The 19,757-nt window shown below is 48.0% G+C and overlaps 1 protein-coding gene across 2 annotated transcripts in view; it reads left to right on the forward strand.

Moving 5' to 3' along the window:
- Positions 1-1,382: 1,382 nt before the first annotated feature.
- Positions 1,383-19,757, forward strand: part of LOC108154567 (integrin alpha-PS1) — a 48,115-nt gene continuing 29,740 nt past the window's right edge. Inside the window, exon 1 of one of the 2 annotated variants that reach the window (XM_017284869.2) lies at positions 1,383-2,278. In XM_017284869.2, coding sequence (XP_017140358.1) covers positions 1,746-2,278 — 533 coding nt within the window. In that variant the 5' untranslated portion in view covers positions 1,383-1,745. The remainder of the gene's footprint in view (positions 2,279-19,757) is intronic. The other variant, XM_017284877.2, reaches the window with a different exon arrangement.

Raw genomic sequence — 19,757 nt, forward strand, 5'->3', positions numbered from 1 at the left:
AATTTTATCGCAATCACCTTTCTTCTGAAATAAATGGCAACAAGTTTTCACATCAAAACTAATAAAATTATGTGTCAGTTGGTGGACCTTCAGTATATTAGAAAATAGTAACCAACTGTGAGTAACAGCATGCTCATTAAAAATTAAATTGCTAAGGGTCAAGCTTATGGCCCAGCTACTCCTTCCACCATTTCATACAGGCCACACAGTTTTTCCACTTCCTTCTCCAATTCCCCAACCAATTGCTGCATGTAGGGCCCTCCGCCTGTAGCTCGAGTAGTTTGCAATTTGTTCTTGGCCAACTTCTTACGGATGTTCGTCTTCCAATCTTCCGAAACCTGAAATTGTAGAATTTAACATAGTAGTGTGCTACTTTTTTTGTGGAACACATACCTTTTTCCAACCCAATTCATGCTTGATTGGCGCCCAAACAGCAAAGAGCGCCGCAAAGTTCTGCCCACTTGGCATCGACAACAGCTCGGTCGCCCTTCACAAATCGTCTTTCCAAGTCCGGATTGTCACTCATGAAACCTGCCAGGATTTTATTTTGAAGAGATGGTTTATGCTTTCACCTGGATATACACAAGAAAGTCGTAATATTAACATAACGAGATTATTTTTAAGTACGAGTTAAATGTGGCGGGAAACAGATGTCCTTACCCAGATGTTCTGTTACGCGCATGTTACAAGCACAGTCTGCGCTGTTAAATGCACATTTGTGCTGTTATGCGCAAAAATGTATTTCTTGTCAACGTTCTGATAACCAAATCGGACTGCGTCAGCTGTTTGCACCAAAACAAAAAGTGGTTGCCCAGACCAATTATTTCCGAGCCAAATTTGAGGTTGGGTTAAGAAAAAATTATTTATAAAGAAAGCACAAGTTAAACTGCCCTGATACATATAGGTGTCAAGTTCATTTCAATGCATTAATAAGTCATCCATTTTTTCATTTAAAAAGACGTTTGCTTTTCAATTCCTTGAGGAAAATGTTTTCGTTTTGAAAAGTAAGAAATCTAGCGGCTTGTGAAAACGGGACCCACAATTTCTGTGATTTCAAAAGTGATTTACTTTTGAAAATTTAATACTGAAAACTTTTGTGAAAATGAAAACCGGAGCCTGACCGGAGTCCGACAAACTCGAGCTGTTATGGAATGGACAGGTATGAACGACCAGCAACATACAACTGTCATGCTACGAACCTCACCTCACCTTAGGTACAAATATTTTAATATTCACCACAAGTACAGCCTGAAGAAAAGGGTGAGCGTAGGCTTGAGTGCACTGTATTTTTCTGGGCGTTATACTTGCTGTCCATACCTTTTTTTCTCAGCAACATACGTTTTCTAGACACATGAGGCGAGAAACATTTTGTAAGCACCAACATGACATTTGAAGGCGGGCGTATTTGAAAGAAAGGCCTTGCCGCTCATTCACATCGGGCCGCGGACAAGAAAACAACGGAGAGATAGTGTCGAATTTTGTTCTGAGTTCAGAAAAGACCGTTGATATATTCCAAAATTAAAATATCACCCACAAAAATTGTATTTAAAAAATATAATATTCGATATGTCATATCGGCTAAACCTTGCTGCGGTGAGGCGTTGTGCGAAGCTTTCCGACTGCCCGCACGCTTTTTAATCGTAGGAATTTGATTAAAAAATACAGGTCTTTATCAATTTCGTAAAGATAATTTTTTTGCCGTGCGGGCTGCGCTTTACGTAATTATTTTTTACCTGTGCGATTGTATGCCTGTGAATTTGAGTGCCTGTGTGTGTGTCTCTGTATATGGAGAAGGAAAACAAAACAACAACAAAACAAGCAAAGAAACTGTAAAAGAGAGTGTGGAAAATCCGTGGCAACTACCTGTTGATCGAAGCGCCGCCACCGCCGTCGTCGACCCCGCGTCCCTGCCTGCCTGCCCTTCTCTGCTCATCTCCTGCTGGGAGATTTCCGACGCTGCCGAAGGTCGGGCCATTGCCGTGCCCGGTGCACGTGCACGTGCAACTCCCAGAACTACAGCTAAAAGCCGCAACATGATCATGCTGCACCATCTAAGCCGCACAGCAGCAGCAGCAGATGCGGCAGCATCCTCCTATGCCACACCTGTCCGCCAGCTCTGGCTGGTACTGCTGCTCGCGTTGGCCCTCAGTGAAGTCTGCGGCTTCAATCTGGAGCAGCGCCTGCCGCTGATCAAGTACGGACACCCCCACTCGCACTTCGGCTACTCCGTGGCCACCCACACCATCGGCGAAGCCAACTCGGCCAACAACACCAAGTGGTAAGTGCATTTTCCTATGGGAAAATGAAACGATTCTCAAAATCGCATCTAAATTTGTGTATGCCCCCAGCAGACAGTACTCGAAGTTGTTGGTGAAATGGATCATAAATCGTCGAATCTGTCAGAGTTCTTAAGCCCAGGGTCAAAAGTTAAAAGAGAAGACAGATAGATCACCCTACAGAATGAGTTCCGACCCATGCGCACACTTGCTTCATTAACTATGACGCTCATGCGGAGATTCCGTCCTGTCCTGCCTCTCTGGCCGGAGTAACACTCGTTACCTCGACCAACACCCCTCACGAGTTGCACAGGAAAGAGTACTGCTTCAACGCCATCCCATCTCTGTTCAATTGGCAGAAGATCCTTTGACGAATCAAAGGCAATGCCGCCAGAAGGTGAACGTGAACGTGAAAATGTCGAAGAATCATTTCTAGGGGGCTACGCCAAACGCCAATCGGCAAACGGCAAACGCCAAACTGGTTTTAATATTGGCCAAATCGATTTTAGCTTAATTGACTGACATTGATTGTTATTAATCAGCAGAACTGGACAACAAAAATGCGAATTTCCATTGCAATTGTTGTTGTCGAATGCTGCTGCTGCTGCTGTTGCTAATGCGCGATACTTGTTTGAGCCAACTTTTTATTATTTGCATACGTATTCGTATTCGCATTCGTATTCGCTTGAATTAACTTAAAGTGCTTGAATATTGATTATTTCGAGAGATGATGCCAGGCCACAAATATTGGAGTCGGCTACAGATTCATGAAAAATTCCAGCTAGTACTAGCCATTGATGGCTAAAGGATTTGGTCGACTACTGAAATGGCATGATACGAGTACCAGTACCAGTATCAGTGCTGCTCCCTTTGAAGGATGTCTGTCGACTTTGTTTGTTTGCGATACGAAAAAACAAAAATGAGTCTTCGTTTTGGTGGTCTGAAGTTAACAGTACATGTGTGACAATTTCCTTGTTTGCCTTTTGACATTTCTGTTGATTCTTTTCTTTATCGGAACTTATTTTATTTTTGCAAATATTCATCGCTGTCTTATGTGGGGGCTAATATTCTCGTGTCACTTCACAGATAGCGCTCGAAATACTCGTACTCGCACTCGTACTCCGAGAAGAAGAACAACGCCTCCTCTTGACGGAGCATTGTCATAGCGGATGTCCATTGATTTGCATGTGACTGTGTCTGTCTGGGACTATGGTTCAGCTTAAATTTAGATCCGACCCGGGCCGGGCCGGGCCGGGTTCAGTAGCTAAAGAGCCATTAAAGGTGTCTTCGATGCCTGCCTTCGATGTCGTCAATGGGAATAGAGTTTGGCTTGAAATGCCAGACGAAAGCTCCAGCTCCAGCTCCAAACTGGGCAGACAAAACGGAGCCAACTGGCACTGGCCATAAAAATGGGCAGAAAGAAAATCAGAAATCAATACTCAATACGTATAAGACCGAGTCGCGATACGCTATAACCATGACATTGAGGTCTCTGGAACTGGAAGTCCCAGCACCTGGCACTCGGCACCCGGCAACCGACAATCGAGTTTCCTTTTGATGATCTCTAAGTTGGGCAAGTGGTCCTACAACTTCTCGGCTGCTTCCAGTGGGTCAAAGCAATTAGATTTCCCCCGCTCCAGACTCTGTTTATCCAACCTTATAAAGAACTAATCGACATTCCAACCAGAGATAGGCAGAGATAGAGTCAGAGACAAAGAAAAAGACAAGAGATCTACGTAGAGATTCCCATAAAGATGTATTATATGTAACCCCAGGAACATTAGAAGCGATGGAAAGGACCCAAGTTGAGGATTGAGGAAATGCTATGCCCATTGAGAAGTAGTAGATATGCATGTATGTTTGTGTTTATGTATCTTTGAGTGATACAGATTCATTTCGAATGCACAAATCGAAAGTAGTATAATATCTGCTACCTTGAAATATAAAAGGATTCAGAAACACATGTTTTATTTTGTATTAGGAAACATGCACTATGTTTATGGGAGATACGGATACATTTCAATGATAAATATACACTTGTAACAGATACATTTAAAAGCAGCATTGTATATATTGATGAGTTTGGAGATTCAGATACATTTTGTATCTAAAGCTACTGTTTGAAGATATATTTCAGAGACGTCCTCACATATATTTTGCAGATACAAACTCAAGATAGCTCATTCACATCTTCATCCGATTTTGATTTTGATCCAATTGAGGGATGCAGGCTAAGTGCATTTGGACCTTTGCCGCTCTCCCCTTTCCTCCTCCTCTGGCAGACTTTCCCACAGCTGGTTTTAGGGCTCATTCCTGTTCCTGCACTGAGAGCAAGATGCAGACAGAGAGAGAGAGAGAGAGAGAGAGAGAGAATGTAGGCATCCACGGTGCACACCGAATGCTCTTGTCGTTTTGTCAGCTCCAGTGTGTCATGGGGCCATACACGCTGACAGCTCCTCTGGCCATGATCAAGGCTGTGCTGGGTGGGGGGGTGGTGGCGGAACAAGGAACAAAAGCCGCCGTTCGCAATCAAAAATCCATTTACATGTTAACTCGCATCATCCGCGCTTACCCCCGATCGCACCCCCCTCCCCCACAGTCACCCCCCAGTACCCTACGCATACGCTCGTACGCGTCTGATGCAGTAAAATTTTTTGATTTGCTGACAAACGAATGTCATGTCCGTCATGCATTCCCCTGCTATTCCTTCCATCTCCACCTCTGCCTCTGCCTCTGCCTGTCCAACCGTCTACCCGTCGTCTGCCGTCTGTCTTTTTGTCTTTCTGCCTTTCCCTTTGTCCGCCGCCCGTCTGCTGAACGTGCAGATCACGCGCTCTGTGGGGTCCACCGGACTGAGAACTCTCTACAAAAAGCAAGTACATTGGTTACTCTCGCGCGAGAGACCCTGTGGAACGTGTGTTACTTACGGACTACGAAATTGCTACCACTTTTGGAAAGGTGATGCAATCGGCAGTGTTGGATAGCGTAGAGAGTGGCGGAGATCACGTGTAGGTTTCTTCACTTTCTTCAAACTACGAAGTCTGACTAAGAAGAGAACGAAAGAGACTCGGGCCCTGCGTACACCATGGCTCTGCAGTCCTGAGCAGCTGAGTGGAAGGAGCTTTCCGATTCCATCTCTGTTGGGAGCTCAGCTTTCATGGCTGTATTTTCGTCTGTCTCTGCTAAACTATATCTTTTGAGTTAAATAAGATATCGATCAGATCAAAGCTTAGCTTTAAAAGCTATAAACTCTGTGTACTTTTCGGAGCTTTCGCTCAGCTTTTACCCACTACACGAGGATCTGCCTGCATGCAATAAGCGGAGATCGTGATGGAGAGCCTTTTTTAGAATAGCTATATACGTTCAGTTTTCTTCGTTCCGGACTCATCGGAATAGCAGAGAGCTGACTGTCAGATCGGACTTCAGCGTAGCTACTGCGTGAGCGACGATTGGACACGGATTAAGCGACAAATCGACGACTGTGCCTCCTACGTTCCAGCACCTTGAATTCTGATCTCACTGATTTCGCACCCGTGTCGCATCCACTTGTTGATATACTCGCCTTTCTGTCGCGTACTAGTGCGAGTATTTGTTTTGTAAATGGGATGCGGCCAGCAAAATGAATCGTAAATGGAAATGCCACTCAGGTGCAGCCCGAGATAAGCGAAATTGCGGCGCGCTTTCCACTGCAGTGGGAGCACGATAATTATAGGTATAATTATAATTATCGCTGCTCAGTATGTGCGACGTGCAGCGCCGGATCCTCCAGTGGAAGTCGTCGGATGGAAACCATCCGAAGGTCGCGAACGATTTCGAATGATTTCGGCTAGCCGACTCATTGGAATCTTGACAGCATGTCCATATTTCGGATACGTGTGACTGTCAATTTTCTGCTAAGCTTCGATGTTCCAATTCGTTAAGGGAAAAATATGCCCCAGTGTCCGATGTACCCAACAAAGCATCTCCGTATCTGCATCTGCATCTGTATCTGGTAAGATGACAGTGATGATGGTGAATGTATTGCTTTAGTTGGGATCGTTATTGATCTATTATCTCGGTTTGCTGATTCTTATACATACATACATGTGTGTATGCATATATGTACATAAGTACGAATATGGATCTTGTGGATCTCTTGGATCCGCTCCCTGCTTCGCCGATTCTCCTGCTCTTGGTCTTGTGTGTTGTGCCAACATGTGTTCCCGGTTGGGTTCGCTGCTCTGCTAAAGCCCCGCACCGAGCTAGAAAAAAGAAAAAAGAACAGCATACAAAAAAACGTTTCGCCGAAATGAGGTCAACAGACGCCAAACAGTCGGGCGGCAGGGGTAGGGGCAGGGGCAGGGGGCGCTTGGGTGGTGTCTATGGTGTACGGTGTATGGTGTGGGGTCTTCCCGGCATAGACATAGGCTGGTCGACAGTTTATGGTTATTATTGTTGCTGGTTCCCATTCCCATTTCGGATATCGTGGATGTTCGCACATCGGGCATACGCATATCTATGCGTGCGCGTGTGTGCGTGTGTGCGTGTGCGTATCCGTTGGGCGGCCAAATAGTTGGCCCAGGCCGAAAGCCCATTCCTCATGAACAGAGCTCCCCTTCCACTTCCACTCCCATTCCCACTCCCACTCCCACTCCCCATCCTCCTGCCCCAAGCCAATCCCACTGTGCGCCGCCACTGGCGGACATAAACAAATGAAGTCAAAAACGGCAAATGCAAAAAGCGCCAAGAACGAAAAACGCAGAAGACGAAATGGCCAAAAACACTTGCTGAAGACATTTACAATAGGCAGACGAGCACACGGACGGGCACACAGTCGCGTTCAACGGCATAGGAGTCAATTGAGGGCGAATTTGCCATAAACGAACGGCCATGTCACCTGAACGGAGCATCGCACCTAGTGGAACCAAAAACCATCCTCTGCCCTAGTTCCCTCAACATCTCCCATGATCGCATCCATGGTTCCATAGTTATCCATGTATCCCTTGTAAGCATGTCCGATGCATGCACGAGTACTCATTCTATACAATATACTGTACTGTACGCTACTATTGTGACCGCCACTGTAGCTACTCTTGTACGAGTGTGAGCCAGCATGGATACAGAATTGATGCCTGGTTGCTCGACGACGTTCTGGGGATATTAAGTGCTAACTTTGGGGCGACTGAAGGGCAGAGCAGCGAGAGGCGGAAGGGGGGGGGGGGGGGGGGGGGGGGGGGGGGGGGGGGGGGGGGGGGGGGGGGGGGGGGGGGTGCTGCGACTTTAGAGGCTCCATGGGAAAAGTTCACTTGTTTTGTCGGCAAGGGAAACTACAAAAATAAAACGAGAACAGAACGCAGATTTAGCTAATCGAAAGCACAGTAAACGCTTCCTACAAATGCAGCTCACAATTATGTGCGAATAACAGGATGATATAGTAACAATCCAGGAATCCTTATCGGAAATATGGCCAGATCTTTGGCATAAAGATCTTCATAGATATACACCACACGTAGTTCTTGAAAATAATCGAATCTACGTGTCCCTACTGGACATTGTATGCTAAACAGGCACCTGCAGGCTTTGCCTGGAGGAAGAGTAGACTCTGGAACACATCCTGAGCATCGTAGAAGTCGGAGCTCTTATACCGGTATAGATTATTGCACAAGGTCGCATTCGAGTACTCGAGTGCTCCTATCCGGTGGTAACCGATCTCTGTTGGTGCTGTCTTAGCGACTTCCCACTGTAGCGTCGCTCCTTGCCACACACAACTCAATGGGAAGTTGAGCGGGCCATAAACATGCGTGAAAATTCAATTGATTTTCCAGGGCGGGGCCGGGAGCGCAGTGCGGGGCGGTGCGTATTTATAGACCAGGAAAAATAAGCCGAAAGAGAAGAAAATTGGCCATCTTTGTGTGGGAAACAACCAGCTTGCCAGATCGCGGAACGCCGTTCGTATCGGGCCTGGGCAGCAGCTGTTGGGTGTCGAGTGAGGCGGCGAGCAATGGTATCTAACAGATACCCGTGCCACAAATGTTGTGGGGAACATTTGCAAATGCGAAACTGCGAAAACTTGCAACATAATTTCAGCCAGCAACTAATGAGGCTCGAGGCCCCTGAAAGTGTTTCCACAACAGATGCAAGCACCCCGCTCCATGCTCTTTGCTCCTCCACAACTCCACGCAAGCTGCTATACTCGCAAGAGACCAGAGATCGTAGAGCGGACGGCGTGTGGGCGTCTTGATTTATTGCCAATTGGTAGGCAGAGGCAGCAAAGAGTTTTGAGGAGGCTCGAGCAGAGAGCTAAGCTAAGCGGAGATGTGTTGTGCCCCGCTCGAAACCCGAATCCGAATCCGAATCCGAATCAAAATCAAAATCCATTGACGCGTGGGTTAGCTCCGAAGCATCGCAAGCAAAATAAAAGTATCGCGCAGATCATTCTGCTTTCTGCGCATAGAAATCAATGTGCCCACGCTATGGGCAAGAGGCATGAGGCATGAGGCATGAGGCAAGGGGCAGGGGGCACGGCACGGCCCTGTCCTCTGAAAACCATAAAAATACCTATTGTCCCATGAGCACACGATAAATCAATAATTCCCAAAATGCGGCAACTGTTCGGGCTGCTGCTGCCACCGCTGATCACAGGCCGACAAATTGCCCTGGGGCAAGCAAAATTGTTTATCATAATAGTGGAGCGATGGATGTGCGAAAGGATCAGAAAGATCAGGTACAAATCATAGAAGTGACTGGAAGGATCGGAGGATAGAAAGGAGGATTAGCAGAACATGCAGCAGAATAATGTTTTTATGAATAACGAATAATGAAATAACAAATATCCTTATGTTGGATCCTGAAAGCATTGCTGGATGATGGGAATGTAAGAGGTATTACCAAGAGCCGTTACCAAACCCCTCTCCTGATCACCATACTGATCGATGACCCACTCTGAATTGAATGGCAACCGCAGTCAGAAAGCTATCACAGATCCCACAGATCGCATGTTGGGATCATCGCTTGGCTCATCTCACGCAGATTTTCTTGCCATGGCATTAACCCTGGCCACAGTCGCAGTCGGAGTCGGAGTCCGAGTCACATGGGTGAGATTTATGGAGCAAATACTGGGGCTCCCTTCCTCACGTCTCTCCTCTGCCGCCCATGTAGTAGGTGCCCGGGGCTAGCCGAGAATTGTGCGAATGAAACTCGTTACCAAAAGCAAAATACGTTAAGAGAGAAAAAGAAAAAAGAAAGACAGAGAGAGAGAGAGAGAGAGAGAGCGAGCGAGCGAGAGGAAGAAGGTCAGACAAAGCCGCAGATGGATCGAACTATTGCCAATACCTGCCCCAGTCCCAGTCCCAGTCCCAGTCCCAGATGAAGTTGAAGTTGAAGTAAACTGAAACTTTGCTGGGATATCCCCCTCTCTGGCTCTCCAGCACTCCAGCTCTCCAGCACTGCTCCAGCTATACCTCTCCCATCTCCCATCACCCATCCTCATCTTCCATCTTCCATCTGGCTTGGCATCTACCTCAATCCGGTCCAAAGTTGGGGTTGTTATTTCCCGCTTCTTACCGCTTCTTGCTCTGCTCCGATCTCTGCTCTGATCGTGCTGCTCTCCGTTTGTTCGCTTGTTTCTAATGAAAATTGACGCCGTGCTGGTAATTTAAGTTGTTTTCGTATGGTTTGCTTTCGGCTCTTCTTATTTCTTTGCCTTCTTTCTTCTCTCTTCTCTCTGGGTTTCTTCTACGGTGCTGTGTTGTTGTTTCTGGCTTCGGTTTTGGGGCCTTGTGGGGCTCTGTTTGCGTGCTGTGCTGTGCTATGCTGTGCGATCGCCTCAGATCGCTTCGGCTATTGGCTATTGGTTCTTGTTGTTTTTGTTTTGCTTTTTTTTTTACTTTTTCTGACTTGTTTTTCGTTTGTTGTTTGGCTGTTAAAAATTTTGGTGCGTTTTTCTTATGGTTAACTGTTGTGGACCGTTTCACACTGGGGATCGTGCCGAAACAATGGAAGATCATCTCTGTCCTTTTCGCTTAAAAGTTGGTCTCTGGGGAAACGTCTTCGTTAGCAGCTCGTTAGCGTTCGAAGGGATTGTGTCTGCAGAACAGAACCATTAATCAGGTCTGGAACTGATGCTGGTGATGGTGCTGGTGACCCCGGCGACACTTTAAGAAGCGATCGGGGTCACCCTGGCTGTCACTATTTGATCAGCTGCAACGTTCCATCGTTCATCAAAAGAGACTTTTATCAGGTATATTAAGCTTCGAACTGGTTCATTTCGTAAGCTTTTCCGACTTCCATTTGAGTGTTCTTATCCGATTGATTGTTGAACCGTCTTCACTTCGAAACGTAACTATTTGTTGCCTCTACGCGTACTCCAGGGCTCTTGTTTCTATCACCTCCGATTGACTGAAATTAACCGAATTTTCTTGAGAGAGTGAGAACATAAGCTGTTCGTCGTCTCTCTGCGAGAGCGTAAGAGATGGCATTAGGGAGGGGGTGCTACCAAGTTGACAAAAGATTTCAAATTGAATGAAAGCAACTTTCTTTGACTTTTCTTTGATCTGGTCGAATGCTCAGTACTCGGCTATAAAATGCTTTCGAATTCATCATACCAAAAATTATGATAGATTGATGGATAGATAGATAGATATATAGATAGATAGATAGATCGATAGATAGATGGCTAGATGGCTAGATAGATGTCCTTTACAAGCATCTAGATATCTAGATCGAAGACTGAACAATGTTCCTTTTGGAGTAACGCCATCTTCCGCTATTCTTCCTGCAGGATTCCTTTCCCTCTTCCGTCGCTGGTCTCTTTCAAGTGCCAGGTTCTCCAGGTTCCTGGTCAGTCACAAATTATGGACTTGGGTGCCTTTCCTGCCTTGATTGGGCCTTGCCTCTTGGCACTTTGAGGCGTTGGCTTCGCGCAATTTGGTTGCAACCTCCTCCCGGTCTGCTACATCTCGCGCTCTACGACTTCCCCTCTCCACATCCCTCTCCGCATCAGCATCCGCATCTGCATCTGCATCTCCATCTGCATCTGCATCTGAATCTCTGCGGCTGTCTGTTCACATGGAACTGTGAGATTTTCGTGGCTCGTTTATTTATTATGATTATTTATTTTGTTTTACTTAGTTTGTGGCTGTCTGCCTCTGCCTCTGCCTGCCACAGATGTTGGCAGTCCATCAGGCTGCTAGATGTTTGGGATCGGATCGGTTGGGAAGGGTGAGGGGCAACCCATACAGAGATAGAGACACATGGAGTAGGGCATAGGATTGATTAGATTTCTTCGGCTGAAGTTTTTCTTCGGTTTTTCTTTTTCGTTTTCGTTTTCTTTTTCTTTGTACTTTTCTTTTTCTTCTTCACTTTTTTCACTCGACAGTTCCAAGTTGAACAAACGCTTGCTCTCTGTTTGGCCGTCTGTCTGTGTGCCACGTCTGGTGTCGCCCACTTTTGGGACGTCTTTGCTTGCCGCCGCCCCCCGCCCCCCACCTGCCAACCCCCTCCTTCTGCATACAATCTCCCTCCTGTTTGCTCTCCATGCGACTCTCGCCTTGGACCATGTGGCACCGTTTGGGCGACTGCCCAAATGCAAATCCTGTCGACAATCGACATGCCACACCTACCCGCCCCAACGCACACACTCTCACTCGCACACGCACACACACAGACACACAGGCACACACACAAACAGACAAGAGTCTGCAAGTGGGTGTCTTGTCCGCTGGCTTGTTGCACATGACGAATTTTGACTTGCCTCAGCCCCAGTCTCAGCCTCGGCTTCAGGTTCAGTCTCAAGCTCAACTTCAGCTGCAACTGCCACACCAACTCGACTGCAACTTCAGATTCAGCTGCGGCTTTAGCTGCGGCTTTGCGTTTTGAGTTCGACTGCGTGTGGGCGCCAAAATCGAAAACTGCGATGGCGACACAACTCTTGATAAGAACAAACTTGCCGCACACAAAAGCACACAGGCCCAGACAGAGACAGAGACACGGCACGGCACGGCATGGCCATTGCACGGATGCATTGGCACACAGATACATGTACACACACGTACATAAATGTTGACAAGCCAGCAGTGCGCCACTTTTACCAAAAAACAACAACAACTGCAGCAATTACAGGCAGAAAGAAAGAATACCTCCAGCAGGTAGTCGAAGCTCGATACACCCTCGAAGAAATACTCGACACAAGGGATATTGAGGACTATTCACACCAGTGCCAACAATACACGTTTGTCGAATGATTCGCTGTACAAATTTCCCATAATCGAAAAGACACATCAACCGAATGTGACGGTTCGAATGTGACGTGTGCTATAATGGAACTAATTCCCTGGAATATTCATCGAGCAGATGAGGTATCCATATCCCTACTCGTTTCGATCCATCTCTTTGAAATTGTCAGGCCAATATCGGGAGAGATCTAAGACACTAATTTACATGGTAGCAGAGCTCTATTAGCCCACAAACTCGTATCTTTGTAGTGTCGGAACAGAACAGAACAGAACAGAGACGTTTTCTTCTGTGTGTGTGGCACTCTCTTGGCCTCTCTCTTTGTGCAACATCGTAGCACCCTATGGAAAAGTGTAGCAACTCCAGCTCCAACTGCAACTCCAACTCGTTTTCCGTTTCGTTGTCGTCGTTGTCGCCGTGTTTTATGTACTTGAGCTCCAGTTTATGAGTTGTATTAGTCCATAGACCTAGCGATGGCGATGGCGATGGCGATGGCGATGGAAACTTTGGCCGCGGCAGCGGCAGTGGCGACAGTTGCCGCATTTATCTGGCGAGACAGCCAGAGTGAGGCAGAGCTGTCTCTCCGCCGCATGTGTCTGGGACCACTAGGTGCTGCAACTCCCCATGGGTTAATTGATAAGGTTATTGTTTTCCACTTCGAAGGGCGTATTTGGGGCCTACACACACGCACAGATACGATATGTATGTATGCCCCAGCCCAGGGGGGCGTCTCCATGGGGACGTCCGCACGATAAAAGGTGCGATTAGGCTCGCCCTGAGAGAGCCGATACTCGTATCTCCAAGGCTATTCTGCGGTTGCGTTTCGTTCCTGGAACAATAACCACGATAAATGTACTTGCCTATCGAAAAATCTTTTGGTTGGTCTTGAATCCTCATGAAATCCGGATGGAAGCCCTGGAGTTCGTATTGAATTCCTAAAGAATAATTAGCGAATTAGGGTACAGGAGCTTTAGCCTATAGTTTTTCCAATAAACAGAGACATTCAAGTCCATATTGACGCCCAGTGAAATTATCAACCAATCAAGATCCGCGTATCCCATATGCCTATGTACATCTGATTGGAGGGATCGGGATTAGAGATAAGTACCACATATGTTGCATATGATCTTCTCAATTTGGATCCTCTCGAAATCCCAGAGAATTCCCAAAGATTCAACACGAACTATAATACGAGTATGGCCAGATTTTAGTTCCCATCAAATTTATGAGCCGTTGACGCCAGACATCATCGAAAAAGCGGGAAAATCGGTCTGGCGGATAAGTTTCTTCCTCGTTTCGTTTTCTTAACGTTCTTTTTCTCTCGTATTTCTCGGCTCATTTTCTTTATTTTTTTTTGGTTTTTTTTGTGGGCTGTAATTAAAAGGCAAATCACGTTTCTTTTTAATGATTTTGTCGGGGTTTTTCATTTTGGGGCGTGGGCAGCGCTGCTTTCATTTCGTTCCGTTCCGTTTCGTTCCGTTTCGTGCTAGCCAGTGAAAGTCACCGAACGTCTCGGCCCACCTCCTCTTTCCCACATTCCCCCTTGCGATCGCATTTTCCATTTTCACCATCGGCCGTTTTCGGGCGCATTTCCGCTCTCCATGGAAAATGCCTCCTCGGACAGAGAGTAATTAATTGTGGAGTGCGCGAATCGCACGCAAACGAAGCGGACGCATCGAAGCATGCCACATGCCTCATCGAATGGGGAATTATGTCACATACTTACCCCCTCTTTCGCTCCCCTCTGTGGCGCATGGTCTGGGGGCTGTATGGGTTACAGTGTGTGGGGTGTGGGGTGTGGGGTGGGGGTGTGGGGTGTGGACGACGCCCCTCAATTAATTGGTAACGCTTCGCTGAGAGGCCCAAGAAGCCACCGGGAAAAAGCTGCAGCAGCAGCCAAAACGGTGTGCCGCTGCTGCTAAACGATTTCGTCAGCCGCGTTCCCATTGGAAAGGCGAAAACCCATCAAAAATTATGGCCCCCAATTTGCCTGTTTTGGCCATCGAGACATTTTTCGGTTCTCCGACCGTTCGTTCGATCGTTCGTTCCCATGCGGATTGCTTTTGGTTTGTTTTTTAGCGAACAAAACGAACATAATCCACTTAGAGGCGATCCAATTTAGATCAGCTCTCGCTCACTTGTGCTTTAATTCGGAATTTGGAATTCGGAATGGGGATGGGATGACTGGGGAGGGACTGTGCGACTGGGGAACTGGGGAACTGGTTCTGGCTGGAGGAGGAGGTGCTGGTGCTGGTGCTGGCGCTGATACTGGGAACTGGTGCTGGTTACTGGCATAGCTCCCATCGGTGCAGGATATCAAGATGGGCTCAAGAAGTGGTTCCCTTTAGCGTGGAAGAGAATAGCTAATCTTCACGGATGATGCTGCTGGTGTTGTATTTCCTGAAACCACCAAAGGAACTACTGGACTATTCTCCCTTCGGCCCACATTGGCTCCAGCAGATTTCAAGGCTGATTCTTTGGGTAATCTCCGCCGACGGGCAACGTCTCGTTCTGAGGCGGATCCACCGCCACGCCACTGCTCCCCAGCTCACTTTCCATTCGCTTCACTTTGCGGCGTCTGATTCATCCATTCAGCAATTAAGGCGTTAGCCACGGGAGGGCGTGGCACTTGGCACGACCCAATTACACGACGGAACCAAAAACAACCACCGCGCACCACCCACCACCCACCACCCACCACCCACACGCCCCCGGGGCACCAGCAGCAGGGGAGCACTGGGGGAGCAATTACAATTTTCCATGCATTTTCGCTCAATGTTCGCGACAAGTAATTTTGCATTGCGCATACAGTCCCTGGCGGTACAGTACACTCGAAATGTTATTTGCAATTTTTTGCAGAACTTGTTTGGGCCAAGGGGGAGAGGCAGGGGAGCGGCAGCGGCAGAGTGGGGTTTCTATCGGTTGTGTTATGCAAGTTCTGCTGGTGCTGCCCACGCGCTCTCTTGGATCTCTCTCGCTGTCTGAGGTTGCAGCTGCGGCATGCCAGGGCTGAGGCTTGTGTGAGTGATCTCTGGGCTGCAGCCCTGGCTCGGCGGGGCTCGGTGCAATCGCCACCTAATTGCCGACGTGGCAGTTGCAATTGCCACTGCGGTTGCTTCCGTTTCATTGGCATTTTCAACGCTTCGTTGACTCTGACGTTGATTGCCGCAGCCGCAGGCGCAGCTCGCAGGTCGCAAGAAGATCGCGAGAGCCCCACTGCAGCAGGCAAAACCCAAAGCGATCCGTGCCCCATCCTGGTCATTTGCATGCCATAACGCCAGCAATAAGAGTAATTTGCTTGGGCCCAGACCCAGACCCAGACCCAGACCCGTACTGAGACCCATACTGAGACCCATCCACAGAATAAATTCCAATCAAATTGCTGCTGCCTCGCCCCGCCCCACCACGCATCGTGTAGAGTGGAGTGGCCCTGGCTGGGGCATTGCCTGCTTGGAGAACACTCGGGCTGTCATTTAACCAGCACCTGTTGCATTGATTGAGAACTTGTTGCTGCCGTGCCACAGCAGCAGCAGCAGCAGCAGCAGCAGCAGCAGCAACAACAACAGCAGGAGCAGGAGCAAAAGCAACAGAAAGAGCAACTGCAGCATACTCGTATGTACGGGTGCGGCCCATCAGCTGTCAGCAATTTGTTGTGATCAATTTATTAAAAATCTCAAATGCCGCAAGGGGGTTCGTCTCGAGTTGAAGGACACCATCCTCATCCTCATCCGCATCCAGAGCCTCGGCCATGGCCCTGCTCCACCAGATAATCAAAGTGATCAGTGGGCCCTCGGCCTTGGCCTCTCTCCGTCACCGTTCCATCTCCGTCTCTGAGTTCCATCGGAGTGCATCGCGCATCTCATCTGCATAAGTGCCCAGCTCCGAGAGCGGCTCGGGGCTGGCTTATTCTGGCCACCGTCACCGGCGAGATCTGCCACCCAGGCTGTTCCCGGAACTGGCAGCAATTGTTGCACCTTGCCTTGGAATTTGTCATTGTTGTTGCTAAACGAAAAGAGACAGAGAGAGAGAGAGAAAGGGGAGCTGCACACCCAAAGCCAAAGTGCTTCGCTGAGAACTTGTCTCTGGACCTGGACCTGGAGAACCTCTTTGATCTCCCTCGGACATGAATACATGATACATGGGTCACAGCTCAAGCTTTGATGGACGATCACTATTCAAATCAAAGTTTTGCTCACTTGAAATTCATTTTTTGGAGATCAGAGATCGCATATGCACTTCCCTTTTCGGGTACTCATTTATCCGCAGATCGCATTCAATTGGTTAATTTTATTTCCCAGTGATCTACTGATCACCGATCACTGTTGGATCGTTGAGTAGGATGTGTAAGCTGAGGGATGGCGTGCATCCATGTTTCTCCTCAAGCAGCACTATTCTCCGATCGCTGATCATTGATCAATTTGACTGTGCCCCCAAATCACTGTTCCGCTGTTGCACACCTCGCGATTTCCAATTAGTCTCTGTGCCCTCACATTTCGCATATGAATCGCTGTGCCCCCCAGCCCCAACCTGGCATCTGCGTAGCATCTTCCTAGCATCTGTTGTGGCTCTACTCGAATCGCTCCAACACAATTTTCCATTTCACAGGCCGCTAACCACTTGTGCAGTGTACACAATAAGTCGCAGTCGCAGTCGCAGTTGCAGTCACGGTCACAGGCTGTGGAATGCCCATCGCTTGACTGTCATAATTGGAAGATGCAGAAATTAGCAATGACCAGCCAAATCATCCGGAATCTTCCGAGGAGGGAGATAGTCAGGCAGTCTCATGGCCAATGCGGATGCAAGTCATGAATGCCCCCACATTCACGACCAGTGGCAGCTCCAGTTGCCAGTTGCCAGTTGCCAGCTGCTTTGTTGCACATATGCAAAGGGCAGTCCACAATGGGTGCAACAGCAGTTGGTGCTGCTGGGGCTGCAACAGATCGCGAAGCAGAGAGATCACAGATCACAGATCACGATGTGGTGTCCGCTCACGCTAATGAATGCTGATGATGATGAAGTGCATGCCTGCTGAGCGCACAGACTTGTTCGACTGTCCGGTTGATGTTTTTGCGTGCCGCAATTTCAATTTGTTTGGCCACTTGAAGACTTTGCTCCACTCCACTCCACTCCACTCCACTCCACTCCACTGTACTCCACTGTACTCCTGCTGCTGCTGCTGCCGCCGCCTGTCTGCCTGTCTGCCTCTTTCACTTTTTGAGCTGTTTTGCGATCTCTGGAGCGACTTGCGCAAGCATTTTACTTATTGGATGGGATGCCGACCACTTGAACGGGCCGTCCATCTCCCCATCTTCCCATCTCCACACCTCCCCTCCCCTCCACAGCACAGCTCCCTCCTCGCGGTCTGCCAGAGCTCTTGCACTTGAACTAAAATGCCTCAAACTTGCTGCTGCTGCTGCTGCTGCTGCTGCTGCTGCTGCTGTCGTTGACAACACACAAATGGAAAGTACAAATAGAAACCGAGCACCGCTATGTCTTCTTCTTGTCATACCCTTGCAGAGGGTATTACAATGACAACCTGAGGCGTGCAATGCACAGCTTTGGCTTTTTCTGCACTATAAACACATATATTTGATATGTATGTACCTACATTGTAAATATAGTAAATACCCGATCACCCATGAGATGAATGGCTTCCCTTATGTACATAGCACGTATATTTGACCATTTAAATGAATGCCCATTGATCGGATAACTATATCCGACATATATCCTCCATACACAGCAATATATTGGAATAACTACTGGGAAATTCGTTTACGGCTGGAACAGAGGAACAGAGGAGGTTAGTTCTGAACTCTGATTACTTTTTGGAGTATCTGTCCAATGGAAATAGATTACATTCCGCCATAGCTCGTTTTATCCATCAAACAGATTCGAATACTACTACAATCGACTATCGCCTTGCAAGGGTATTTCATGGAGTGCTTCGATTGCTTTCATCTGGCTTTCCTCTGCGCTAACGGTAGCTGGTTGCCGCAGGCAGTGTTTCGTCTGACGCTTGGATGCGTCTCGACGGTTTAGCCTTGAGGCGGCATCTGCTCTCTGGAAAGCGGACTGGAAGAGGGCTAGATCGTGGCAGAGGGGTGTAGTGGGGGAAGCGGAAATGCATCGGGCAGCCGTTTCCCGCCTCTCACCTGGTTCTAAGTAGCACTCCGCTCCGATCGTCTTGGTGTGCTCGTTCTACTCATTCATTGTTTATCACTGAGCATCTTGGTCATGTTTATCTGGTTGGCCGGCTTATCAGCCTGCCTTGTCAGTCGTCTACCTTGTCAACCCCTCTCCACCTTTCTTTCTACCCAATCAATCTGCTTATCTGTAACGCACACACATCTGTAAGTACACACATACATGCATACACAGTACATACATACATATATGTATGTATTATGTATATAGATCCATTTGCCTTCTGATAAATCCCAACACTTTCCCTCACACTCTACTTCCAGTTCCAGTTCCAGCTCCATTTGGGTCTCTTCTCCTCTCCTCTCCTCTTCTGTTCTCTGCTCACTCTTCTCGACTTGTCAGTGGCGATCGGCGACAACTCTGCTTTGCTCTCTCCTTTATACAGATGTATATATATGTATATAGTAAACCGATTGGTTTGCAATCCGGTTTCGATTTCATTTGGATTGTCCTTGGAAGTAAATGATTCGAGAAGTCCCTGTGCAAAGGTTTGTGGTGCCACAGCGGAGAACAGGAGATCGGGGATCCCCATCCCTATCCGTATCCGTATCCGTATCCCCATAAATATGCATATACGCATGTTCAGATCATGATCAGGGAGTGGATGGCGGCCGTGATAAGTCACTATTGAAGTTCTGCTGTTGCTTTTGCTGTTCCCCTTGCCCTTTCCCCCCGCCATTGCACCCTCCTCCATGCCTCCACCCTAATGCCCAGCCAGCTGTGCGAAAATTGACCAACTGACCAAAATCGATTCAATCGCTTCTGTTGGATTTGCCTTTGTTTGTTGTTTGCCTCCAATCAATGGGAAACTCCCATTCCCAAAGGGGAACGCTCGAGTGGTACAGGGTGTGGGTGGGGTGGGGTGGGTGTGAGGCGAAAGCAACCGCTTGACAGTGTCAACATCCATTAGGCCATTAGGAACAGACCAATGGTCCAATTAGCCAACTGTGGAACTGCGGAACTGTCAGAGCCGCCCTAAACGCCAAACGAGTCGATTCCAACCTCAAACCCAGGAGGAAAACTCGAAAAACGCCCCCGCCACGGCGGTGCGTTGCATTGCGTTTG

The sequence above is a fragment of the Drosophila miranda genome, chromosome XL (assembly GCF_003369915.1).
Source record: "Drosophila miranda strain MSH22 chromosome XL, D.miranda_PacBio2.1, whole genome shotgun sequence".
Classification (NCBI taxonomy): domain Eukaryota; kingdom Metazoa; phylum Arthropoda; class Insecta; order Diptera; family Drosophilidae; genus Drosophila; species Drosophila miranda.